At 49.5% G+C, this 27138-nt stretch overlaps 1 protein-coding gene across 1 annotated transcript in view; it reads left to right on the forward strand.

The window, feature by feature from the left end:
• Positions 1–27138, forward strand: part of COL15A1 (collagen type XV alpha 1 chain) — a gene marked incomplete at both ends in the record, with an annotated part of 94642 nt that overhangs the window by 19505 nt on the left and 47999 nt on the right. The window contains 4 exons of the mRNA XM_084237798.1: positions 17234–17781; positions 18710–18784; positions 21955–22035; positions 24054–24201. Coding sequence (XP_084093924.1) covers positions 17234–17781; positions 18710–18784; positions 21955–22035; positions 24054–24201 — 852 coding nt within the window. The remainder of the gene's footprint in view (positions 1–17233; positions 17782–18709; positions 18785–21954; positions 22036–24053; positions 24202–27138) is intronic.

The following is a 27138-nucleotide window of genomic DNA, read 5'->3' on the forward strand; positions in this document are numbered from 1 at the left end:
GGGGTGCCCCGTTGCTTATTGGATAGATTCTGGTCTCCTTAGCTTGACTGTTAAGGCTCACTATAGTCTGGCTCCAGTCTCCTAATTGCAAAAGTGAGTATGAGTAGAAAAGAGCTGGGGAAGACCTCAGGTGAACTCTGCATGAGTCACAAACACCCCAGTTACCAGCTCTGTGGACGTGACTTCCCTCAGCCTCAGTCTATTCATCTGCGAAATGGGGTAGCATAAGCCCCCACAACCTGGGTGTCCTGAGATCAGGTGGATGGTCTGCATCTGTTTCACATTGTCCGTCTGTCTCTCTAGCTGGATTCTCTCCTTTCTGTTCTCTGGCTGGAGGGTATCTAGGGTCGTGTTGCTCCCGTGGCTGGAACCCCACATATCGCTGGCTTTCCTGACTCAGATGTTTGCCTGTGCTCTGCTCATCCCCCCCTGCTCACCCATGCAAAGCCTTCTGGGCTCATCTCTAGTGCTTCATCCTCCCAGGTCCCCTAGTGGGCAGGGAGCGCTCCCTCTTTCAGTCCCTGTAGACCTTCACCTGCTCTTTGCTTCATGGCCCAAGCTCAGGCCCTGGGTGCTGGTGTCTCACCCTCTCTCCTAGACCAACAACTGCACTAGGGCCAGAGTCCCACGCCCCTGATCTCCCAGGGCCCAGACCTCCCAGGGCTGGCCATTGGATGCTGGTTGTGGGCACGGCCAGAAGCCTTGACAGGTACCAGGAGAGAGTGAAAGACGGGAGGTCTACTCCTGCCTCTCCTTCCAGTGTCTTTTCTCCCCTGTGACTGCATTGGGGTGGGGATAATGTGAATTATGAATGAATTGAGACTTGGGAAAAGCAACTGTCTAGATTTTATTACTCTGTGGTGTCAACCAGGCCAAGGAGTTCACCAGACACCTAAGGATATGCCTCAACTTAGTGACTTAGAAAGCTCCAGAATTGTAACTCTTTCTAGCGCCTCCTGCCCCAATGTCTTGCTTCCCTAGGGTGAGGGACCAGTGAGTGAAGAGCAGGACCATACCCTTCTGGTCCTGGATGCTCAGGGGCCGGCCTGTGTCGTGCCATCTTGCACAGTGGCTCCAGCGGATGCTCTAGCACATTGGCAGGTATGAGCAGGAGATACATAGTTGGAACAGAACACACTGTCATCCTGCCCCTCCCTCCAGTGGGCTCAGAGATTGTAGGCGACACGGGCAAGTGGACAGCTAATAGCACAGTGGTGAGAAATTAGTACTTCCTGGGAAACTCACCCAGGGAGGGTATGTCACTATCTAGAAAGTGCCCCTTGGAAAGGGTCACTTCCCACTGTGGCTGAAGAGCACTTCCCTGGATGTCTTCAGGCCCCTTAACCACAGTTCAGGGCAAGGAGAAGGCAGGGAAGGAGCTATCTCTGGCCTCTGCTCCTGCTATCTTCTCTGGGGAGCAGCCCCCTTGGGGGCTTCCTCAGGACTGCAGATTGCTTGCTGGACACGCCCATCTGTACCACAGAGACAACAGTTACACTTTCTTCACCAGGTTCTCGTGAATATTAAATGGCGCAATTCAAGTGCTACCTGGCATACCTGGCATGCAATGAATGAATTAGTTGCCTTTGGTTGCTGTAACCAGTCACTACAAACTGGGTGACTTAAAATAACAAAAGTTTGTTCTTATAAAGTTCTGGAGGCCAGAAGTCCAAAATCAAGATAATAAGGGCCTCTCTGGTGGTCCAGAAGTTAATTCTCAGCGCTATCTCTGTGAGGGCCTGAGTTCAATCCCCAGCCAGAGAGCTACCCACATGGCACAGCAGACCTCTCCTGTCTCGCCCGTTGCTCCCCTCAGCAGTGTATTTCAGTACATCTACCTGTTCTGCTCCCCACTCTGTCTCTGGTGAATCCTCTCACCCCCTGCACCTCAGGTGTACACCCCAGTTCTTCTACAAAATAAATAAATATCAACAAACAAACAACAACAACAACCAAAAAAAAAAAGAAAAAAGACCAACAAAATCAAGATAATAGACAAGGCTGTCCTCTCTGTGGAGGGTCTGTGGATAATCCTTACCTCTTCCAGCTTCTGGTGGCTGCAGGCATTCCTTGGTTTATGGGTGCATCTCTCTGCTCTCCGTGTCCTGATCAACTGTCTCCTCTTCTATCTGTCAGATCTCCCCTGTGTGTTTCTCACCAGGACACTTTTCATTAGATTTAGGGCCCAACTGGCTGACCTAGGACCTTCATTTAATTATTTCTGCAAAAGACCCTTCTTCTATATAAGGTCATGTTTACAAGTTCCAGGGGTTAGTATGTGGACGAATCTTCTTAGGGATATATCTTCAATGCAATATGAGAACTTGAGCCATTATTATTATTGTTAAGTTGCTGTTTCTTCTAGCAGCTTCAGTTAGGCCTGACCTTGCCTTCTATACTACCTAGGATGGAGGAGATGAGGTGGCCTGCTAAACTGATTTGCATGTCCAGCTTCTCTTGGTTGGCCCCATTTTACTTGAGACAAGCCTCTCAACAGTGGAGATGAACAAGTTTAGCTAAGATAACTTGTTCCCAGGTGGAGTAGGAAACTGCTTAGAAGCTGCATGGCCACACAATAGTATTTCCGGCATGTTCAGATTTCATTCACCTGAGAAAAACACCACTTTTACTCCCAGGCACCTGTACGGAGATCTTTGGCCATGTTAATTATTCCTTGGACGGAGCAGGCTACAACTGGAAAAGCATTTTCCCCTTTAGAGCCACATATGATTTTCACCACAATCTAGTGAAGGTAAGAAAACTGAGACCCAGAAGGAAAATTGCACAAAATTTCATGGCAGTTACAGACAGCAGTTCAGGGACAAGAAGAGCCTAGTGTCATTGACAATCATAGTCACCACAACCGCTGTGCTTTGTTACATGCGTGCTAGGCCCGCTGCTCAGTATTTTATGTGCTTTGTCTCAAGCAATTTGCAAAATTCCTCCTAAAGGATGTAAGATCTGAGGTCCAAGGAGGTGAAGTGCCAATCCAAAATTGCACAGTTTTTAAATGCAGAGCTGCGATTTGAAGGCAGAGCTGGCTGAGTCTTTCTCCCCAATACCGTACTGCTTGGAGAGCCTCCTCCCAGCTCTGAGACGATGTCAGGTCAGCCAAGAAAGAAGAGAGCAGGGGCTGTATGGTGGCCTATGGAACCAGAGCCTCTTGCCCCAGCCCCAAATCTGCTGGGAAGATGAGCCTGTGAGAAACTGTCTCTCACAAGTAGCACAGCCCGTCCCTGGAGCTGTAGGGAGGTGCTGATGTCAAGAGTCAGGGGGAAGGATGGTCAGGGCAATGGGACTGGAGAGGTGGAGGGTCCCAAGGTCATTGAGGGCTGGAACAGGGAGGGCATGACTTCTGGTGTGTGGAGCCTTGGGTTGAGCACAGGGAGAAGAGCAGAGAGAGACACATGAAGGTATAAAATGACACATTCAGGGACCTGAGAGCTGTGTGCCCTTGGACAGGTAATTTAACTTTCAGTCACCTCGGTCCTTCATGTAGATGCATATTGCAAAAGAGGGATGGAGGTTTTGGGGGCTGTGAGTTAGCATCACCTGGGGAGCTGGTACCAACCCTTCCCCAGGCCATGCCCAGACCAGGGGGCCAGCACCATGGGGTAGACCCCGGGCATGCATATTTAAGAAAAATCTCTAGTGATTCTGCTGTGTAGCCAGACTGGAGAACCAATGCCCTCTAGGAAAAGTGGGTATCTGGTGCCAGAACATAATAAGGGCTCAGTGCACATGAGCTGTCGCATTCACTCTTGCACTTGTGGAACCAAGCTGGATAGAGTCCCTACCTCTCTGTACTATCCTCTGGCCCAGCGCCAGGTGTGCTGGGTACCGGTCAGCTGTTGGTATTATTGACCAGCCATTTCTGGCATTGCTTCTGAGAACATGAGGTATTGGGTTCAATGCTCATGAAAACAAGACCCAAATCTAATACTCTGACAAGGAGGGTGGGGAAGAACCGAGAAAAGTAACTAGGGGAGAAAGAGTGGGTGCAGGCTCCCTGTAGGCCCCTGAGCACACCTCTTCCCTCCAGTGCCCTGACCTCAACATCTGGAATATGGGCAAGTGCTCCGAGGTGCTGGTGGTGGGTTTGGGTGGGGTTGGGTGGGATTGGGTGGGAGCAGTGTGGCAAGGTTTGAACTGCAGAACTCTTTCTTCAAATGAGGCTGGAATTGGAATCTAATATATTGAACAAATTAGTCTGAGTGGCTTTGATGTGAGAGCATGTGAGGGAGGGTGGGAGAGTGTGTGCGTGCTTGTTAGTGGGAGTAGATGGTGCCTGTGAGTGTGCATGGGCTGTGTGCTGGTGAAGGTGTGTGAGCCTGTGTGTGAATATGTGTGAAGGTGTGTGTGTGGCATGTAGAAGAGTATATATGGCTGTGTGTATGAGTGTGGTCTTGGGCTGGTGTGAACAGCAAGAGTATGTGTATGAGTGTGTGTGTGCGCGCATGAGGGGACCAAAGGAGACCTCTAAGTCTCCCCTCCTTCTGCCTTTCCCTGCCTGGCTCCCTCCCCGTGCCTGGCCCTAGAGAATGCTGTTTGAAATCCTCTGGTCCAGATGTCTACACTGACCCTGCCTGCCCTGCCAGCTGGTGGTTCTGTGTGGCCTTCCGGTGCCCAGCCTGACAGTTTGTGGGAGCTGCAGGTTATAGGGTGCACCCTCCAGCAGATCTCCACCTGCCCCAGCCAGCACCCCTCGTGTGACCCCTATTTCCTTGAGCTGGTTTTCCATAAGTTTTGCTTGCAGAGCCCCAGGCTGAGTCCTCCCAGCAGCCGCCTGGGAGTAATGACTCACCCAGTTGATGTCATCTCGGGATTCAAGGCCCTCTGCGCACTCAAAGAGTCTTTGTTCCCCAAGTGGAAAAGGAAGGTCCATAAACCGGGAGGAGTTACCACAAAACTCTTCCCAGATGCCCATGGCTGCTCACGCCTGCCCGCACCTGACGGCCTTCACTGTGCCCTTTGGTGTGCCCAGGCCTCGATGGCTCTGCACCCGGCTTCCCTGAACGTTCACACTGTGCTCTGCGAGCTACTTAGATTTGCTCCTGACTCCAATCGCTTATTATCCTCGTGGCCTGGAGTGGTAGAATCAACTTCTCCAGCCTATGTCTTCTAACCTGTGAAGTGGGGATAATAACATGATCTTCCTCATAGGCAACCACGCGCAAAGGGAAACTGATGAGGGGAAAGCCTGTGGCACAGGAGGCCCATAGTGATGTTCAGCTGCTGCTGTGATTGTTTCTTGTTATTCACTGTGTCCCCAGGTCTCCCCTGCCAATCTGAGCTGGTGTTGGGGGTCAAGGACTGAGTTGGCACGGTCCCTGCCCAGGGGCCCAGGTCTGATCATATCAGAGAAGGATGGGAACGAGGCACTAGGATGCAGTGAGATGAGGGTGTTTGGGAGGAGGGCTGGGCTGGAGCTCTGGGGACACAAAGCCACGACTGCAACCTGGGGGCTGGGGTGTGGGGGGCAGAGCCCTGCCTGGGTGGACGGTGCCGGCTCCTCTTCAGGGAGCAAATTTCTCCCCCTCTCTGCAGCTTGATTCCCTCCTCTGGGAAGTGAGAGAGTGCTCCCTGCCTTGCCTCCCTCCTGGGACAGGGAGCAGGTGAGAGGATGGTTTGGGAAGGGCAGAGGTGCTGTGGGGGAGGGCTTTTCCTGCTTCTCTCAGCTGAGAACCCTGTCCTTTTGGCTGTCCTCCTTCTGGCTGTCGTGCCCACACCTTACCAGTCACTGCCCACCTCCAGGCCCCTTCAAAGTTGAGGCCACTGGACTAAGAAAGCGAGAGCAGGAGAGAAGAGGGAGCAGAGCTTGCACAGTAACTTCATTGAGCAGGAAAATTCCTCCGCTATATATGAAAACCGGAAGAGGGAAGGAGGCGTTCTAAGTTTACATGTAGAAAAATGTTCTTCTGTAATTCAGAAAAATGAGGTCTTTGATTGTTGCCAAGCCCAGGTCTGCCTTCTAAGTTGATCCAGGATTTTTTTCCCTGGCAGGGAAACAGTCCTTTTTCTAAGAAATGCAGCGGGTGGGAGGTTTTTCTAAGAACCTCTTGCAGCTTTGCTGGGCACAGACGGATCCCGTGCGACGTGAGTTCCACTGTGTGCATTTTCCTGGGGAAGGGAGTCAGGTAGAGTGGGAGCCTCCGGGACTCCAGCCCCAGTGGGCAAAGCTGTGACATTTTCCTGGGCACCGCCCTCCTCTCCTCCTCTCTGGCCCAGGCAGTCCCAAGTTGGTGGGGAGGGCTGGGTTTGTCCTGGTCCCATTGGAGTCATTCCTTCCTGGCCTGAAGGCTGGAGACTGGAGATGCTGGCAGAGAAGGGTGGTTAGAGAAACCAAAATAGATAGGAGACAAGAGAATGCAGCATTAGAGATGCTCAGACATGGGAGGGTCTTCGGACACAGTGAGTCCAAGTCCTTGGTTTCAAAGATGAGGACCCTGAGGCTCAGGGAGGAGAAGGGATTGCTTATACTTGGTGTGGAGACTCCCCCCTCCACCAGCCCTCCTCCCACCCCTTGCAACAATGACAGGCCTGGATGTGGAAGTCAGGGCTGACTTGTGTGTGCCCCAAAGGGCAGAGCTAGGTCAGGCGGGTAGGAGCTACAGGGAGACCTGTGCTCACTAGAAGGTGCTCCAAAGGTGCAGCAGTGAGTGGCCAAGGTCACTGGCATGGAAGGGGACAGTGAAATGGGTTACCTGAATGGTGAGGATTAACAATGGTTAAGGGTGCCTGGGTCACTCAGCAATGGAGAGGAGCAGGCAAAAACCAGATGGCCTTTCAGTGGACATGTGCAGAGGAAACTCCTTCTGCAGATGGTGAGCTGCCCTCTTCCTGCATAGAGTTTGTGCTTACTAAACTGTCCAATAAGGGAACTTCTTGTGCCTCCAGGGAGATGAGAGGAAGGGAAACCAAGGCCAGGAGGTCTGATTTTGATATTCCCAACATCCTCAGGGGCATCCTCCTGGAGGTATCTCCTAAAGAAAAGGAAAGAACAGTCCTGAGAAAAGACAAATATGTCCCCTTGCAGGCAGGATGGGCCTGGGATGAGCAGAGGAGTGATACTAGGATTCCCTGAGCATCCCCTACCTAGTTCATGCTGTTGGTAGCAAAGGAGGTAGTGAGGACCTCCTCTTTCTCCAGGGGCTGAATATAGGGAAATTCCTATCAGAGAGGCCCTGCCCTAGGGGGTCCCCAGAACAGTCACCCCCACTTTACTTGTTGGCTCCTTTTGCTTATTGGTGTCAGTCCCATACCATAGCAACATGGGGTCATCTGGAACTCCTGAACTCCCCCCACCCACGGGAATGTACCCAAAGCTTGAAAGAGCCAGTGCATCCCCATTTAAGCTGTCTAGAGTGTCCTGTGGGTCTTCACAGCCACAGGCATGGAGAGAGATCCAGACGGGACATTTCTTGTTTCCTCAGCAGCTGGTGTAGGAGAAGGGCAGAGGATGGGAAGTCAGCATCTGGGTTCTGCCTTAGCCACAGCTCACTGAGTAACCTCAAACCTCATCTACTTGGTCCATTCCAGGCCTTTGGCCCTGATTCTGTGTTTGGGATCCTCTTGTCGCTGCTCTACCAGATATGGACAGCAGCACCCCTTGCAGATGCAACCAGGAAACCATCCTTGGGCCTTGTGGAGGTGCAGTTCCCTATATCGACACCAGAGAGTGCTGCCACGCACGATCCTGGGTGCCCTCTCCTTCCTTGTGGCTTCTCTACAGCCATTACTCACCCAGAGCCAAAGGACCACACGTTGGCCCCTTCAGGTCTTAAATGCTAACAAGCCCCAGACTGAGCCCGAGTCCCAGATGATCATCTGTGAAATGGATTTTTGCAAAGCCATATTTGGTTCCCTAGGGAGGCAAGGCCCCAAAGTCCAGAGTAGCCTCAGGCAGGACCCCACAGGTGGAAGAACTGACACAGCCTATTTCACAGAAGGAAAAACTGAGGTTTGACAGGGGAGGGGAGGCATCATATGTCCAGGAGTCTGTGGTTGAGGGAAGGTTCTTGTTTTTCATCTTCTCTGGCCAGGTTGCTGTCAACTCTGTGGAAGAAAAACCTGCACCCTGCCCTGTTTGTTTCTCCATCACTAAATTTCGGTCCTGGTTTCCATGGAAACTGGTTTTGGGCCCCTGGGAAGAAAGTCTCACCCTGTGGTGACTGTTCAGATTTTCCTCTGCCTAGTCCATCTCTAAAACGGTCTGATTTCTCCTCTCTGTGTGCTTGTATTGAGGAGTCTAAACTAGACTTGAGGGGAGTGAGACCCAGTTGTATCTGTCTGTCCTCTCTCCTCAGGCTACCCCGCTCTGTGCCAAGCCCCGATGTGGGTGCTAAGAGAAGAGGTGAGCCTGTGGCTCTGTGCAGGGGGGTACCACTGTCTTGGGGTGCAGTTTAGGAAGATTTGTCTGTGATAAGTTGAGGAAGGGTATCATCAGTAGAAGAAACAGCAAAAGCAAAGAGTGAAGGAAAAGCAGAGAATGACACGATGAAGCAGAGGGTGCCTTGAGTGGGTTTTGACTTCATCCTGAAGGTACTGGGGAGCCATTGAAGGCTTTGGAGCTGGTGAGTAGCACACACAGATGGCTCGTATGTGCATCATGAGCTTCCTGAGGGCCTACATTGTAGGCCAGCTCCATATCCCCACCACCACACGGCATAGGATGTGTGGCCTAAATGTCATCAAATTCATAAATTGGACCAGTACTTAAGAATCCAGGAATGAAGCTATCCCTGAGCCTTGATGAAGTGAGAGATTAAAGCTGAGCTTAGATGAAGACCTACAAGATGTTTTGAAGTCAGACAATCACCTAAGCTGTGGAAGAGGGGTACAGCCAGGAGAGCCCATTCTGTCTGACTCCTTGATATGCAGAGGGGGACACTAATGTCAGGGATGGGGAGCAGTTTGCCCAAGAGCACAGACAGAGTCAGTGGCAGAGCAAGGACTCATCTCAAGAGTCCTGTCTCTCCTGCCGGGGCCTCTGTTTTTACCCTAGGCTATGTGCATGGGGGCCTGGGGGGAAGGGGACCCCCTGGGACCCAATATGGTGATGGGAGGAAGCCTGCATCTCCTGGTGATGCATGAGCATGCAGTGACGTCCATGGATGTGGGACCTGCGCCTGACCCCAGGGCTGCAGTCTCGGCCTGGCTGAGTCCTTCCTGGGTGTGAAGCATTTTAGATCTATTCTTTTACTCAAGTTACACAGCTGTATATCGTTGTCTGTGAAGTGTGGCCTCCTCCCACGGTGGGGGGAGGGGTGGCTAAGATTCCTGAGGTAACATGGTCAGTGCCCATCAGCCTGACTTCTCCAGGATGGTGGGATGTCTCCCCGCCGGCTGTGATCTCCACCCCTCTAGCCCAGCACAGAGCCATCCCAGGTCAAGCCTATGGACCAAGTGGCTGGGCCTGTTTGTCTTGGCTCCCTGGCTTTTCTCTCCTCCCTGGTGGCTTCCTGAGCAGGTGGCCCTCCTGCCAGAGGCCAAGGGGATATAAGCCAGCAGGCTGAACAGGGGTCACTCCAGGCTAGTGGTCGCTCCCGCCACACCATGCTGTGACCCAGTGCATGTAGAGGGGGTGAACAGCCAAGGGTGGGAGTGGGCCGGCTTGGGCTTCCTCTGGATTCCAAGCTTGGCTCCCCTCTGGAAACAAGGGCTGGTGCCTGGAGCCTGCACCTCATCCTCTCTAACACTCACACGGCTGAGGCCTGGGCCGCAGGGGCATGAGAGGGAGGACATCTTCGCAGGTTTTGGTTTTTGCTAGGCTTGTGCCTTTGGATGGAATCAAATACCAAGTCCTTACTCACTGTTGAGCGTGTACCCTTCCGGGAGGTGGGTCAGAACACCCCATGTTGCCCATAAGTCACTGCCCAGAATTCTGGGACATGCAGGGGGCTGGCTTTGAACCCAGCGCTGTCCAGACTCAACAGCGCTGTCCCCTGGGCTGCCTCCTTTGTGGGCTCTCCAGCAGGCCCACCAAGGACCAGTACCTGGAGAGGCAGGGGCAGCAGGTGTAGGGATGAAGGGAAGGGGACCAGATCCAGGCCACCTGTCGTTCAAGTCACCCTAAAGCAGAGCCAGCACCCCTCTGTCCACACTTGCTTTGCTGCTGTGTCTGCTGCCCAGGGACCTTTCTCTCTGGGCAGCTACTTCCGTGCCTATAAAACAAAGAAGTTGGATAGATTTGTGATTATTTTTAAAGCAGAATCCTTCTGGGATTAATAATTCCCATACTTGCCACACGAAAGCCTGGGCTATTAGCCCTGGCAGTGCTGAACAAGACCCTCCCAACCCCTGCCAGCCCTCCTCCATTCCTGGAACCCCCCCATGTCCCTGGAATTCCTGGGACACCACTTGGAAACAGACCACTGGATAAGAGGTTCCAGTCCATTGGCTCCTGTGAAACTACAAACTCTCCACACATGGAGCATCACCCCAAATATGAAGCACCCCCCAACTTGAAGCACACCCTCAACTCAGAGTACCTCCAACTTGGGACATACCACCCCCAACATGGAGCATCCTCCGCAATATGGAGCATCCCTCCTGTTCTCCGTAGGAGAGAGAAACTGGGGGAAGTTTCCAGGATTAAAGGAGAAGAAAGCAGAGCTGTCGGCAGGGCCCCAGGGGCTGGGTTAGCTTATCTGTAAACTGAAAGGGAGAAAAGAAATCTCAGTGGGGTGTTTGCTTTTCTTTCTATTTCTTTCCTCACCTTTTTTCTCTCCAAAGAGGGGCAATATCTGAGTAAGAAAAAGCAAGACGAAAAGGTTTTTATAAAGGGGATGGAAGGAGTTAATGTCTTGAAAATATGTAAATGTCTATATTTTTCACACCACATACCAGGCGTAAAATTCAAAAAGTACAAGAACATCCAAGGAAAAGAGAGTCTCCTGTCATCCCCCAGCCACAGCTCCCATCCCTGGAGATAATGTCTGGTCTCAGTTTCTTGTATATCCTTCCAGAGATAGTCTAATATGTATTTTAAAATACAGTTTATGTATTCATGCATTTAATATGTATTAATATGTCTATTTCCGACTGATAGCAATTCTATTCTGTACCCTATTTTGGCCTGTTTGGTTTTACTCAATGCAGCTTATTGATTGTTTTATATTAATATCCAGGGTAAGGCACCTTTTTAAAGACTGCATTATATTTCATTGCATGGCTATATCAAAATTTACAATCCATTTAGCCATTTTCAAAGATGGACATTTAACTGCATTTTAAACAATGCTATAGTGGATTTTTTTAAAAAGATTTATTTATTTATTTATACAAGAACCGGGGTACAGTCCAGGTGCGCGGGAGGGTGAGAGGGTTCACCAGAGACAGAGCGGGGACCAGAACAGGCAGACTGACGAAATACACTGCTGAAGGGAGCAGCGGGCGAGACAGGAGAGGTCTGCCGCACCATGTAGGACCCTCCCTGGCCGGTCGGAATCCAATCAGCGCTGCAGAGGCTGCGGACAGCTTCACAGTACAGTGCTCAGCCACCTGCGCCACCAGGGGAGGTCCTATAGTGGATTTTTTTTTTTTTACATGGTTTGCATTTCAACATACATAATTTTATCTGTTATTAAACAAAATAGAAGTATAATTGCTGGGTCAGTGACTACATATGCACTTGTAATATTGATAAATGTTGTCAAAGTGCTTCCCACGCTTCTCTCACCAATTGGCACTCCCACTGGTAATGCATAAAATAGCCTGTTTCCTCAAGCTCTTGCCAACACCGAAGATTATCCAGCAGTCTGATCATTGCCAATCTGATCAGGAATGTGGTATTTTGTAGACTTAACTGGTATTTCTCTTTTTCTGAATGAGGTTGAGTATCTTTTCTTATCTTTAAGAGCCATTTTTCTTTCCGTTACTGTGAAGAGAATTTCTTATCCTTTGCCCATTTTTCTTTTGAGTTCTTGCCTTCCTGCCCATTCATTTGCTTTATGGATTAGGGTCATTCCCTTGTTGACTGTGATAGATGCGGCAAATATTTTTGTCCAGCTTGGGGATTTTATTTGACACTGTGGGGATTTTCCTTTTTTGCTAGACAGAAAAGAAATATATCCATGTAGTTAAATTTAAATTTATTGATCTTTTTTGCCCTTTTGGAATTTGTATTTAAAAGCAGTTTTTGTTGTAGGGCACATCTCGTACTGGAGGAAAAAGACATTGGATTGAGATTCAGATCCGAGTTCATAGTCAGCCAACTCCTTCCCTCTTTAACCTCAGTTCCCCCTCCTGAGGGGGTTGGACTTCATTCAGGTTTTGGCTTGATAATTCTCACTTGTTTTCAGCACTGGACTGGGCCTGGAGAGCATGGAGATGAATGGTGTGGTCCTTGTTCTCAGGGCTCAATGGGAAAAGAGAGAAGTGACCGCGAGTAGTATGCAGTGTGCTAAACCCTGTGATGGAGGACCCCAGTGTGTACTGAGGGACATCTAATGCAGCCCCAGGATGGGGGGAGGAGATTGTCCATGCAGGAGGTGAAACAGGTTTTACTAGCATCTTGAAGGATGAAAAGGAGTTATTGTGGCAAAATAGTTGGGTGGGGTGGGTGGCAGAGGGGAAAGCATTTGATTATAAAGTGGAGAGGGCCTGGACCAGGACCTGGACAGTCTGGGGCACGCCAGAGACGGTGCTGGGGCATGGTGGGGAGTAGACATTACACCAGGCCCAGACCCCCAAACTTTGCATGTCAGGTGTCCACAGGAGGGCCCCCTGGTGGTCACAGAAGTTTTCTCAGCAGGCACCAGAGCAATCAAACTTGCTCTTCTGTTGATGACGGTTAATCATTTTCACTGAAATATTGTGAAATCATTTTCATGGCATTTTATAAGCAATTCTACTTTTGAATATCGCCTAGTTTAAGAAATAAACATTATCACTATAGTTGAAAAGCCCTGTGGGCAGTTCCCAAATTGCATTTCTCTGCCTCCCCTCAATGTTGGCAAGAATATGCCGCTGGTGGGCATGTAAAATGGCAAGTTGCATCTTAAATGTTCTCACCCACCAAAGAAAAGAAATGATAATTTCATGACGTGTGGAGGTGTTAGCTAACACTACTGGTGGTTGTATAAATGTGTCAAATCAACAGACTGTATACCTTAAGCTTCCATAATGCTATATGTCAATTATGCCTCAACTTTTAAAAATGGCACAGTTCTGCCAAGGTTTCTACTACAGATGTGAGAAAAAAGTGTCCTCGCACTTCCTATCTATCTGATTTTGGCAGCCAAGATTGAATGGGAGAATACAAGAGAAAAACAAACAAACAAACAAACAAACAAACAAGAAATTTTTGCAACTCAACTTTGTAAAAATAGAGCCTGTTTTGCTCCCTCCTCCCAAAATAAGAAAGGAAAATAAAAGGATAAAGTGGCACAGTTGCTTCCAAGGACATTTAGCCACATTCAGTGAAGCTGCAGGTGGATACCCCCATATCACCTAATAATTCCACCCTCAAGTGGAGGACTTACCTGTGCAGGTGAGCATAAGGAAACGTGTGTAACAAAGTCCACGCAGCAGTGATGGGAACCTCCTATCCACAGAAAAGTGGGCCAGCCCATCGTGGCTAACTTACACCATAGATACTATTGTGAAAATATGAGATCTGGAGTGCAATTACCAGAAAAGATAAATTTCAAAAACACATGGTTGAATGGGGGGGAAAGTGGTAGAGGTATACATGCAGCTTGCCAGCGCTTCCATGAGGTTTAGAGACAGGCCTCCGGGTTCTGTGTTCTGTTGGGGACATGTACTCTGAGTGAACATGCCAAGCAGGCATGGACCATAAGCCCCCAAACCCAGGAGTGACTGCTTCTGGGAGCAGGCAGGGGAGTAGGATCTGACCATTCGGGGACGCTCCAGCTGAGCTGAGATTTCCTTTCTTATTTTTAAAAATTTATTTATTTATGCATACAAGAACTGGGGTATGAGCCAGAGGTGCTGGGGAGGGGGGTGAAAGGATTCACCAGAGACAGAGTGGGTAGCAGAACAGGCAGATCTACTGAAATACTCTGCTGAGAGGCACAACGGCAAGACAGGAGAGGTCTGCTGGGCCATGTGGATTAGCTCCCTGGCTGGCCTGGGATCGAATTCATGCTGCAGTGGCTGGCGATAGCTTGATAGCACTGTCTCTAACCCCTGCGCCATCAGGGAGACCCTGAGATTTCCTTTCTTAAACAGAATGGTGGGCACTGTTTCCCGGTAAATATAAAGATTCCTGTTTCCCAACATCTTCCTTTTTGAAATAGTAGTTTATGTAACCCAGCATTTCCTACATTATCATTTCAATATGTGATTCATCAGTGTGAACACTTTTCATGAGACATTTTACATTCTTTTCTCTGAGCTAAGTCTTTGAAATCCCATTTGCATCTCACACATAGGACATGTCTCAAGTGGGAGGCCCCATGAGTCCAGTGCCAAGAGCCACACTTGGCTGACGGCCACCATCTGGACAGGCCACGCTCAGTTCCTCTCAGGTGGCTGCTGTACCTGGCCTTCCTTTGTGAACCTGAAAATCTATGATAATGATGTGACAAGGTCAATAAATGCCCCCATCTATTGAGTATTTGCCCTGTGCCAGCACCTCATATTATCTCATTTAATCCTCTTATTTCATTATTCTTTTTAAAAATCATGGTAAAATACAAATACATAAAATTTACCATTTTAGCCATCTTTACATGTCTCATATTATTAATTTTGCTTTTTTCTGTCCTAAATATTTAATAATAATTTTCTCTGTGTCTCTGTGTCTGTCTCTCTCATGCATGCAGCGAGGAAGTGCTGCCCTGGGCAGCCATCTCTTTAGGGATAGGGGGTAGGCGAGAATCAGGGTGCATCCTCTCCTATCCTCTAGGGAAGTTTGAGTTCCTGGACCTCCGAGGTTTCAACTCCATCCTTCTTGCTGCTGAAGGGTCCTTGGCCCGGCAAGCAGACTAGAGCCCCCTTGTTGTGAGACCAGAGCGGTGACACAGCTGAGTCAGGCCAGCCGTGGCTGGGGCATGTCCTGCCGCCTACCGACCGTAACCTCGGGCTGGTCACTTCATTTCCCAAGCCTTCGTCCTCCATCTTCCTCAAAATGGGACAACAGCGGTAATTCCCAGGGCTGCCGGGGAGGACTCAGTGACATCATGTATGAGAAACATGGTCTTTATTGTCCCTTATGGGGCACTCAAGGACACAGGCAGGGCGCCCAGCTCCCCAGTCAGCCTCCCTTTCCTCGTCAGCACATGGGAGTGCAGCCCAGCCCGTCCACCTCTTGGGGCTGCTGGGTGGATATAATAAAGAACAGGGAATGTTTATTGTAGCTGTAGAGGCACAGGGGAACATTCCCCTACCCCACCCCGTTGGGGGCTTCTGAGGCTGGATAAACAAACAGATTAATGTCAGATAGATTAGTAGGAGAAAGAAGCAATTTTAATAGCATAGGTATGGATAAGCTTCATAACCTTAAATTTTGAAGGAACAGGGGCAAACCAGGGAAAGAGGAGGGGTTCTCACTTGATGAGGAGGGGTGACTTCATATGACAGTCTCACCATTGGATGTGTGCCCTGCCTTCAGATAGGTTTCTCTTATAAAAGGTGGTTTCTGGTGATGCCCCTACATCCAGGTAACCGTCATCCTTTGAGTAATAGTAACAGAGGACCAATAGTAACAGAGGTCCAAGAGGACCTTGGTTGACCTTAGTTCTGCATACCAAGACGACACGTATTGGGAAAGGCTTCTCTGGCCACCCTGGGAAAAATCTATCCAAACTTTTTTGGCGGGACTGATCCCACACATTACTCAGAATTATTCCTCATTCTCATGGGGCTCAGGTCATAGAGGGAGACAGGCATCATGAATGGTTAAATGACTCACCCAAAGTCACACAGCTAGTTAGTATGTCTACTAGGCCGGGTTAGGCAGGCATTCTGGAAAGCACCTTGACCCATCCTGTGGGGCTTTACCCATGGTGCCTTGAGTGGCTTGAGCCTTTCCGTTGGTCACTCAGGTTCTCCTGAGCCTCTGGCCTTTGGCTGCAGCCCAGGTAGTCACCAGGTGAGTCTGCTCTGTCCTGTGGTCTCCAGGAGGAGAATGCTGCTTGATTTTGACCCTCATTCATTGCAGGCCTCCTCATCTAGCTGAATCCTCAGGGTCTATGGCACTTCTGAGGCCAGTGGGCCCCGCTTGTCCTTTGCCCTGGCAGCAGGGGTCTTGTCCACCTCTCCTGGAACCTACCTTCCCATCTCACCGCCAAGACCTTGGGCATCACCTTGGCAATGAATGGGAGTGCTTCCCTGTAAGCCAGGCCATGCCCAGGTTTCTCCTAGGGAATGATGGTTGAGGGGACAAAGACTCCCCAGCTGGAGTCGTCCCAGGCCACCACGGTGGAAATCTAGTACTTTGTTTCCAAGGTGTGGTAGACAGAGCATGGAATCTGGGGTCCGACGCTCTGGCTTTGAACCTTGATGAAACTTACTTTGGCAGATTTCATTGCTTCTCTAAGTTTTCTCCCAAGTGAAACAGAATGATAGCACCTATATCTAATAGTCAGGATTAGATGAGCTAAAGTATATGAAGAGTTTCAAGCAGAGGGTGGTTCAGAGGGAGATCTCAGGGAATGTGGATGATGATGATGAGACAGCTGTGGCAGCAGAGGGTAATGATGACGATGCAAATTTCAGTGGTCTTGAGGTCTGAGAACACTTCATTTTGTCCCTGCCTTTTCCTGCTGTGCCCTGAAGCTCTTAAACAGCAGACCATGTTCAAAGCAGAACAAATAAATAGAAAAATCTCCCAGTTAAAACATTATCAGTTCTACCCATGTGCTGGGAAATATTTTGAAATACTTTCCAAACTGCAGATGGTGACTTGTTATTGGGCAATGACATCAGTTTAGGAGATCGGTGCCAGTGTATTTGTAACAAAAATAGAAAGAATAATAGAATAGAATAATTAAAAAGAAAGGATCCTGTCAGAGCACCTGGTAAACACGGCTTTAGGACGCATTTGTTGCAGTATTATAGGTGTGCATTTAGCATGTATATGGGATCACAATGTAAGTGCATTTTTTGGTGTGGGTTGTGGTCAAAATATTTGAAAGATAATAATTAAGAAAAAACCATGAGTCTCCTGAGGGATCCCATTTCATTCGTGACTTTTTTCATCGCTTTGTCATTTCCAAGCAGAGTGGAATCTATGTGTGAAGTGTGGCCTCTTTCTCTCTCCCTGCAGAATCAGCTACCCAAGGCCCCCTGGACCTCACTGTGCTTATCGGCGTCCCCCTGCCCTCATCCGTGTCCTTCGTCACGGGCTATGGTGGTTTCCCAGCCTACAGCTTCGGCCCCGGTGCTAATGTTGGCCGCCCAGTTAAGAGACTCATCCCATCCACCTTCTTCAGGGACTTTGCCATCAGCTTCACAGTGAAGCCAGGCAGCGCCCAGGGCGGTGTGCTCTTTGCCATCACCGATGCCTTCCAGAAGGTCATCTACCTGGGCCTGCGGCTCTCGGGCGTGGAGGATGGCAGCCAGCGAGTCATCCTCTACTACACGGAGCCCGGCTCCTCCGTGTCCCAGGAAGCTGCCGCCTTCCCAGTGCCCGTCATGACTCACCGGTGGAACCGCATGGCTGTGATCGTCCAGGGCGAGGAAGTGACCCTCCTGGTGGACTGTGATGAGCAGAACCGTGTTCCCTTCCGGCGCTCCTCCCAAGCCTTGGCTTTCCAGCCCAGCTCGGGAATTTTCGTGGGCAACGCAGGAGCCACGGGGCTGGAAAGATTCATTGTGAGTCTGTGCCTGCCGATGGGGGAGGCTGCTGGACACAGGCTCACCGCACCAAACACAGGCGGCTATTGCTATCATTATTGTTTCCGCATGTCCTCAAAGAGGCCTGGGGGAAAGAATGCTGGGTCCAGAATTTGAACAGTGCCCGGGTCCTCTGATCCTCTGTTTTCTGATCTGTGAGTGGGGACCCACGTGCTCCTAGGTGGAGGGAGACAAGTCATTGTATATTGTGAGGCATTGTGAAGAGTGCGGGTCGTCATCACCTCAGTGGTTTCATCTTTGGATGTGGGTCGTGGCTGCATTGAAGAAATATTTAGAGAGGTGGATAAGCTAGAATAATAGAGTGAGATTGTTTCTCTTATTCCTTTTGAACTCTGTGCCCTGAAAAAATATCAGAAAACTGACTTGACAGTCAAAATGGGCTTTTGTGAATAAGCCAGACTATAAAACACCCTGAGTTGTTGTTATTCACTTAGCACATGTGCCCACTGCTCCCTTGCCTTGTTAATACCGCAGGCTGGGTTTGGGTTTATTCATAGTACAGTGGAAGACAGTGAGTAAGGCGAAGGTAAAGTTTGATCAACAATTTAAAAATTTTCGGATCATCTTTGAGAATGAGCTGTCAGGTATGGGGAGAGGAGGCTGGAGTAGAGGCAGAAAGGCTGACTCGCAGCTTTGTGGGGGGGTGGGGGCGCAAGGCATTCCAGCTGAGAATTTTGAGCTACAGGAGAAAGTTTCTAAAGGGTGGGTGCTTTTCAAGGTTTGACAAGCTGAGGACCTGGGGAGACACGAGGTGACCATGTTAGTTTGCATTTTGAACACAACATTCCTCAAGGGCCTTGGCCCAAGGAGAGTCCCCCTAAATAAGATGGGACATAGGGTTGGTTTGGATTCCCTGGTGGCTTGTGACCCCTCTGCTTTTCCCTAGGGCTCCATTCAGCAGCTCATAATATACCCGGACCCCAGGACTCCTGAGGAGTTGTGTGAACCTGAAGAATCCTCGGTGAGCCCCCCATGCCCCTCAACATCCCCAGAGTAGGCCTGGCAGTCACAGCCATCAATCAGTCAGAAGAAGGCTGGGTTTTCCAGACAATTCTTCACCCCCAACGTCATGGAGTCTCTAAAATCTCTCATCTTGGCAGGCACTGCTGAGTCCTATTTTGGGCTTTTTGACTTTTTTTTTTTTTTAAGAGCTTCAGCCATCTCTTTGGTGTGGGGGGGGCTTGTGTTTCTTTTAAGGTGTTAAGTTCTTCCATGGGGTGCCAGTCAATGGCCTGGTTTCCAGACTTTCTGCCAAGAAAACGTGTCAGGATTCTAAAACTGAAGTGAAAACTCCAAGACATTCTGGGTGTAAATTCCTATAAAAATGAACTTAAAATGAGCCTTTATGCTTGGCAAATGAATTAAATTGAGGGTGGAGTGGTGGACAAGGTCCTCCCTTTCTCCCTCCTTCCCTCCCTGTCTCCTTCTCTGCCTCTCTCCTTCCTCCCTCTGCCCACTTCCTTCCCTCTTTGTCTCCCTCCTTTCTCCCTCCAGGGTTTACTAACTGCCTTCTGGGTGACAGCCCTAGGGAGATGCTGGTGAGAAAGAGATAAATGGGAACTGTCTCCCTCCTCAAGCTGCTCACAAACATTTACACACCCAAATGCCATGACAGAACTGAATGTGACAGGGGACCTCCTCATACCCAAGCTCTGTGGGGTGGGTGGGGGCAGGAAATGGAAGGGAAGCAGTCCGGGAAGAGCTAATGCTGACCACTGACAAGCAAGTATGGGTCTTGTGAATATCATGCAAATGTAATATGATGCTCATGCAAACATTATGCAATATCATGTGAAGGTCATGCAATTGTCATGTGTTGGTCACATGGACATCACGTGGGTGTCATGTGATGTTTATGTGACCAGATAAAAATCAGTTCAAGCCAATTCTGACCAACTAAAACTGGCTCTGACCAGGCAAAGCCAGCTCAAACAGGTTCTGACTAGATAGAATCAGTTCAAAAGTGTTCTGACCAGAAAAAACTGGATTGAACTGGTTCTAACTATATAACTCTGGTTCTGACAGGATAAAACCAATTAAAACTGGTCAAGCCTATTCTGATTGGGTAAACCAGTTCAAACTGGATAAAACTGGTTCTGAACAGATTAAAGAGTTCAAACTGGTTTCAAACAGATAAAACCAATTGTGACTGGATAAATCTGATTCTGACCAGGTTAAAATGGTTTAAACTGGTTCAAGCCCACTCAAAACAGTTCTGACTAGATAAAACCAGTTCTGACCAGATTAAACTGTTTCAAACCTGTTCTGGCCAGATAGAACTAGTTTAATCTTCTGACCAGATGAGCTGATTAAACCAGTTCAAGCCTATTCTGAACAGATAGAGCTGGGTCAAACAAGTTCTGAACAGATAAAACCAGCTCAAGCTGGCTCAAACCAGTTCTGACTGGATACAACTTGTTCTGACTGGATAAAACTGGCAGAAACCAGTTCTAACTGGATTAAATCAGTTCAAACATGCTCTTACTAGACAAAACTTATTCCCAGTTCTGATTAGGTAAAACCAGTCCTGAGCTGATTAAATCAGTTCAATACCGTTTTTGAACAAATAAACTGGTTCAAACCAGTTCTGGCTGGATAAAACCAGCTCAAACTGGTTCTGACCAGATAAAACTAGTTGAAACTGGTTCTGACAGGATATTGGTTCAAATTGGTTCAAATAAATTAAAAGCAGTTCAAACTGTATAAAACCAATTCAAACTGTATAAAACCAGAATCAGGTTCTCAGATTTAAAACAAGCAAGCCAGACAAGGAAGAAGAAACATTCTAGGCAGAAGCTATCTTTGATGCTAGTGGTTGGAGTCAAGCTCTTAATTCTCTTCCCTAAAACCAAAGTTGATTCATTCATTCAGTAAAAAATGCTGCTGACTTTGTTCAGTGGTGAAAATGGGCTCTGTAAGGGTGTCTGCACTTCCTGAGGCCCTGATCCCAGCTGGCACTCAGGGTATGAACTCCTCCATCTTGCACTGCTGATAGTGTGGAAAAAGTAAACAACCCAAGAGTGTAAATAAAGTATTATTTACAAAACGGTGCACTGGCTGCTTGGCTGCCATGTGGAGCTAATTATTAAGATTAAGTAGCAACTGGAAGATATCCTTGCAGTGTCATGGCTCCCAATGTGAAATCCTGGAGATAGCCACATAAAGCTTGGGGATGCCTTTCTGTAACAGTGTAATCCTCATAGAAAGGGTATGTTCCAGGTTCCCTGCCCCACCTAAGGAAGGATGGAGCTAAACGGTCAGGGAAAGCTAGGAAAGGGCTTGGAGAGAAAACTTGGACACAGAGAGGAGACTTGAGAGGAGACCTGGAGGAGGCACATAGAGCAGAGACATGTGAAGAAGCTGTTTCAAGCCTGTCCTGAAGCCTTGGACTTGCAACAAGGAACATGGGGGACATGGAAGGAGACACTTGGAAGAGATATGGGCAAGAAACCCATGGGGAGGCTAACAATGGCAGCCTGTATCTTGACTTTGATTTTCCTCCTTCCCTTCCAGAAATGCCTGGCCCCTTCTGTCCCTTTCCTGTGGGTCCCCACCAAAAGGTGCCTTAGAATTCTGGCAAGTTTTCAAGCCTCAGTGGCCCTGCTTTGGGCCAACTCTGTTTGGCTGGGCATGGGTATTGGTAACTGGGTGTTTTATTGAGTAACATCCTTTCTTCTGTCTCTGTGTTATGCACACTAGTTCTATTAAATTTCTGTCTGTTGAAGTTCTTTTACACTAAGAGAATGCTTTGTCTTTATGTGGTGGAGGGCATTTAGAGTGTGCAGGTTTGGGGATCCCAGGGTGCCCCTCAGTCTGCCTCCTAACACTTCGACAGAGATCGATGGGATCCTGAACAAATGAAAATAATTGTATTAGAGACTAAATTGATTGCATTTTTTTCCTTTTGACTTGAGCAATAAACTGTGGGAAGAAGCAAAAAGAAGAGCCAAGAACGTGCATTGTACATGTGCTCTCTCAATCCTACCCTGCCCCTGTCTCTGTCTCTCTCACACGCACACCCCGCCGCCCCCCCCACACACACACACTCCCGGCTCCTCCACAGGCCTGGTTTCTTTGATTTCCCTGGTTGTAAGCCGCCCCATCTGTCTGGCTCGGTTTGTCTCCACACAGGGGTCAGGGGAGAGCAGCGGCCTTCAGGAGGCAGATGGCGTAGCTGAGATCTTGGAAGGCGTCACCTACACCCAGGCCCCGGTGAGTGAGTGTGATACAGTGGCGTCTATGTGGGCATGTATGGCTGAGAGTTAGGGGGGAGTCCTGGAGCCTCCAGTCTGACCTCACTATTCTCAGATGTGTGACTTTGTCAGCTCCTCTGGGAAAGTCAGGAAAGTTCTAGTCAGTGGGCATTTTGAGAAGTCCCCAAGGCCCAGGAATACCAGTTATCTCGCAGCCATCCTATGCTTATGGTCATGAGGGCGTGTCCAGGCAAACGAGCCCTGTCGCCTCCTCGCTGTGTTATCTGGGTAACTTAGTCTCACTTCCTCTTCCCTAAAACAGTAATCCATTGCTATCTGACGGGTTATGGCAAGTCAGATGAGGAAGCTCAGGTCTCAGCCCAGTGCCTGCCAGAGAAATGTGGCCCTGGAGGGTGGCTTCTGTCGCGCCGACTGGGGCTCTGGCTGTGAGAGAGAAGTCAGGGCCCGCATCCTGCAGGCTGCATAGTCTGTCTTCCCGGGAGCTCACAGCTGGCCCCATGGGCAAGGCAACCATCCTTCCGGGGGTGTGGGCCACCCCTCCCCCCCTCCTGGGAATGGGCCCCTTGGCAAGACAAGGAAGTGGTTTTGAAAGTGCTGAGTCAGATGGTATAAACACCAAGGAGGCCGTTTTTAGTGAAAAAAGCCAGCAATGCCTGAGCCACTGGGCACAGAAGCTGCAGCCTTGTCCCCTCACTTATCTAATAGAAAAAGCAGGAAGATGGAAATAAGGCAGGGGCTATAGAATTCTACTGAGAGGGATGTGGATGGGGTGCAATAACCATAGTCTCTCAGCACTGGAGCCACCTATATATAACTCACTTCCTTCTATAAAGACGTATAGAAAACTGCCTTTTGTACAAATGGACAAACGGAGACCTTGGGACAGGAAGAGACTGGCCAACCCTAGGGTACTGGGGCAGGACTGAGGCTAGAACACAGGTCTCCAGATGCCCGTTCAGGATTCAGGCCATGACCCTGCGCCGCTGGCCTGCGGTAGAGGTCCACTACCAGAACTGCAGCCAATTCTTGGGCACTTGGGATGGAGCAGTCCAGGGTTCAAGTTGCCCATCCAAGGGGAGGGTGGCTGCTTTGGGCAGTGTTGTGATCTCTATGCCCATCAGCCCTTGGCCACCTTTTTGCATGTCCACAGAGGCAGGGCACACAAAGGTGGTCCCTCAGGCCTTCCAGCCTGAGGTTGCCCTCATCTCCCCATGACCATTCGATACCTAAAAGCAAGATGGGTTCAGGCAGAGATGCCAGTGACTCAAGGTAGTCCTGAGCAAGAGATAGGAAAGAGGAACAGGGTTTGAGAGCATGAGATGATCATGGGCTGGAGGCTGATCAAGGTGGGCTTTCTGGTGGAGGGAGCACAGGAACCAAACAGCTTCAGACAGAGGCAGAAAAATGGCAGGAGGAAGAGGACCAGCGTTTCTCCATACCCACTGTGTGCCTGGTGCTTTGTACAGATGACAGAGTTGAATCCTTCCAACATGGCTGCAGGAGATGGCAGCAGATGCTCTGGAGAAGAGGGTGGCTTTGCAGGGTCACACGGTAGTGGAGTTGGGACCCAAGCCCCCTAGGGCCTTCTCTCCCGGGTCAGGGGACAGCAGTGCAAGGCAAAAGTGGGAGCAGGCTGCAGTTCCCCAGATGCCAGGAGAAGTGAGAAAGGATGATGGTGGACCAGGTGGCGTGTGGAGCACCCACACTTTCTTTCCTAGATTCCTAAGCCCCACTCTCCTCCGCGGTTTCAAGAGAACTGGTGCAGATCCCAGTCCCACCAGTAGTGTGAGTTCAGCTCTACCCTTACTGGTTGTTGAACTTGAGCCAGGAACATAACCTCCCTGGGTTTCAGTTTCCTCTTCTGTTAAAATGGAGCGTGCTCGCCTCGTAGACTTAGTGTGAGAGCTTGCTGGATTCACCCCTCGGTGGATATTTGATTTTCTCCAGTGATACTCGTGGCTGTTTTTGCTGCTTTTCTACCAAGCAAATCTTGAGTCTCATTTTTCCCCCCTTCAGTTTAACACAGAAGAAGTTGAACCTATAAACAGCCCTCCAACTCCATCACCTCCCTCCGAGGATGTAGACATTTCTGGAGAACCTGTACCTGAGGGGACCCCAGGAGCCACCAACTCCAGTGACATCTCATTCGGCAACCCTGAGCCAGGCAAGTCCCTGCTGCGCCTCTGTGCACCTGGGCGTTGGGTAGCGGCTGTGTGCCCAGCCCAGCTGATGTGTCCACCGAGAGTTCTCACCCCAGCTTCCCCTCATGTGCTTTAGGAATCGTGCTCGTTTCACATGCAAGAGGGGGAAACCAAGTCACCGGGCACTTTGTCTCCCAGCTGAATCCTTAATAGCAGAGCTGGCACTTGATTTTGGATACCTGAACTTTTAATCCCCCAACTTTGTCCCTCCCAAAGAGGCCAGGGTTTAACAGAAAACCCTGTCAAAATTGTTCCTGCTCATTAATCCCTGCTGTATGCCAGTGTTCACAGGCTTCCGCTCTCGTCCCACATCACCTAGTCACTGTTAGTACCTGTTATTTTATGGTGATGGAAACCTGTGCTTGGAAAGGTGGGTGCCACTCCCAAATCCCCAGGCTCCTGAGTGGTAGGACACAGCACCAGCCTGACTCCAGAATCCCCACTCTTTCCAATCTCACAACTAGCACCCTAACTCACAGGCCATATAAGCTCCTGTGAGGCAGATGTGGGGTGCCAGCAAGCTCCAGGACCCAGGACATCCATGCAAGCTCTGGGAGGGCTGAGCTCCGGCTCCCCATCCAGGGCTCTTATGCTGCTCATCCTCCAGCCGTGCAGGGGGGCACTGGCAAGAGCCCCAGATCTGATGTCACCCCACGCAACAGCTTGACAGCTGCTTGAGGCCTGAGATGAGCCCGTGTTTTCTGCCTATCAGAAAGGTGGCCATTTCAGCACAACACCAGAGCACTGAGATTTACATACAAGGTCAAAAGACAACCCAAACCACCCCGCAGTAGGGACTGGCTGAGCAAATTGTCTTTTATTCAAATGTAGAACCCTCGAAGGGGTGATACAAAGATTTCGTGACCTTCGGACTTGCTCCTGCTGCATGACCTCCACGAAAAAGCAGATCTTCAAACTGTTTGCTATGGCCTGGATTCGAATATTTGTGTCTATTTATTATTTGTATCTATTTATAGGTCGCTATGTAGGCCTGTGTGTGTGTGTGTGTGTGTGTGTGAATGTGTGTGTGTGTTAGAATAATATACAACAAAATACTCTGAGTGGTTTTTCTTTTTTGTATTTTACAATTCCTCTATAATCATATATTTCATCCTGCTTTTTACTTCTGCCATTTATACATATCTATCTTTAACAACTAAAGTTAGGAAGCCTGTGGGTGAAAGTACTGAATAAAAAAAAATTGTATGATTTAACAAAGTCTTAGTCCTACGAAGGAGTCAGGGCATCGCTGTGGGAGTGTGGAGGCAGAGCAGACAGTTTGGGTGGAGGCCCTGCTCCGCCAACTATTTGCTATCAGCCTAGGGCAAGTTGCTTAACATTTCCAAGCTCTAGATTCCTTAATTGTCCACTGGGAAGGTTCACAATCCCTGCCTCCCGGGTGGATGAGAGGATTCAATGGGTTTGGATGTGGCAGTGGTTTATGAATTGTGAAAGCTGTTCTCCTTGGTGAAATTAGGATCTCCAAGGAGGGCCAAGAAGCCAGCAGAGGCTGCAGGGCAAAGGCTGCAGGGCCAGGGCGAAGACCTCCCTTCCACTGAGTGTTGAGTGCAAAGGAGGGAGCCAAGTGGAGAGTGGGTCCCAGATCCCAACACAGCTTGCAGGGGCCCTGGGATCAACCACACTCCTTATCTAGGAGACAGAAGGTCAAACAGAAACAACAGAGCTGACTGAAATGTTGCCTTTCTTCTTGTTGAGTAGACACCCCAGATGGGGAGGAGAAAGCTTCCTGAACCCTGATCCCCTTTCCTAGCTAGGGAAAAAAACCCTAGTAGTTTTAGTCCAAGCTTCCACGACACCATCTTGGCCCAGGGAGCAGGACACCTCCACCTCCATCCTCCAAGGGGTGGGGACGCAGAGGCCCTCCAGCTGCTTGCACAGTGCCCCCTGGTGGCCAGAGCAGGGAAGCGGCGAGTGCATGACGGGCTGACACCGGTAGGCATTCTGTATTGGAGTGTGCGTGAGCACAGCGTGTGTGGAAAGGACTTGGCACAGGAGCAGGCTGACCTGACTTTAGGGTGCCTCTTAGCCACTTATTCTCTGCGGGAGCCATTCCTCCTCTGCAAAATGGGGTTAACAATAATAATGTGCCATTATGGGGATCAGAGCAGGACATACATGATAATGGAAAGAGTAAAACCACTCTTGTCCTGAACCAACCAGCTGCAAGGTGTGGAGAAGGTGCATATAGGCACATGGATGGGCTTGAGGGAGTGTCAGAGGAGGGCGTTCATGGAAGAAACATGTCTAACCTGGCCCCAGCCCAGAACAGGCGTGCATTCTTGTTGGCACAACTTCTTTTTCTTTAGGACTCTATTTGTTGTTGTTTTAAAGATTGATTGATTGATTGATTGATTGATTGATTGACTGATTGATACATGCATACATACAAGCACTGGGTACAGTCAGAAGCGCGGGAGGGTGAGAGAATTCACCAGAGCCAGAGCGGGGAGCAGAGCAGGCAGAAGAACCGAAGTACACTGCTGAGGGGAGCAGCGGGCGGCAGGAGAGGTCTGCGCGCCATGTGGGACCCTCCTCCGGTGGCCGGGGAGCCGCCGGGGATCGAACCGGTGTTGCAGAGGCTGCGGGCAGCTTCACAACCCAGCGCTCAACCGCTGCGCCACCGGGGAGGCCCTGTTGTTTTTTTTTAATTGCAAAAGAAATATGTGCTTGGGGTAACAGCTCAATCAATGTGGAGTGAGTGAACCAAAAAAATAGTCGTTTCCTCTTTTATCCTCTAGAGGAAGCAAATATCAGGCGTTGTGGTTCAGCCAAGCATCTGTATACATATATACCCATACATGTCTATGTGTCTTATGGGTTCTATAAGAATTGCTATATAACATAAACATGTTATGTAAATATGTGCATGTATATAATGA

The sequence above is a fragment of the Talpa europaea genome, assembly GCF_964194135.1.
Source record: "Talpa europaea genome assembly, chromosome: 7".
NCBI lineage: Eukaryota > Metazoa > Chordata > Mammalia > Eulipotyphla > Talpidae > Talpa > Talpa europaea.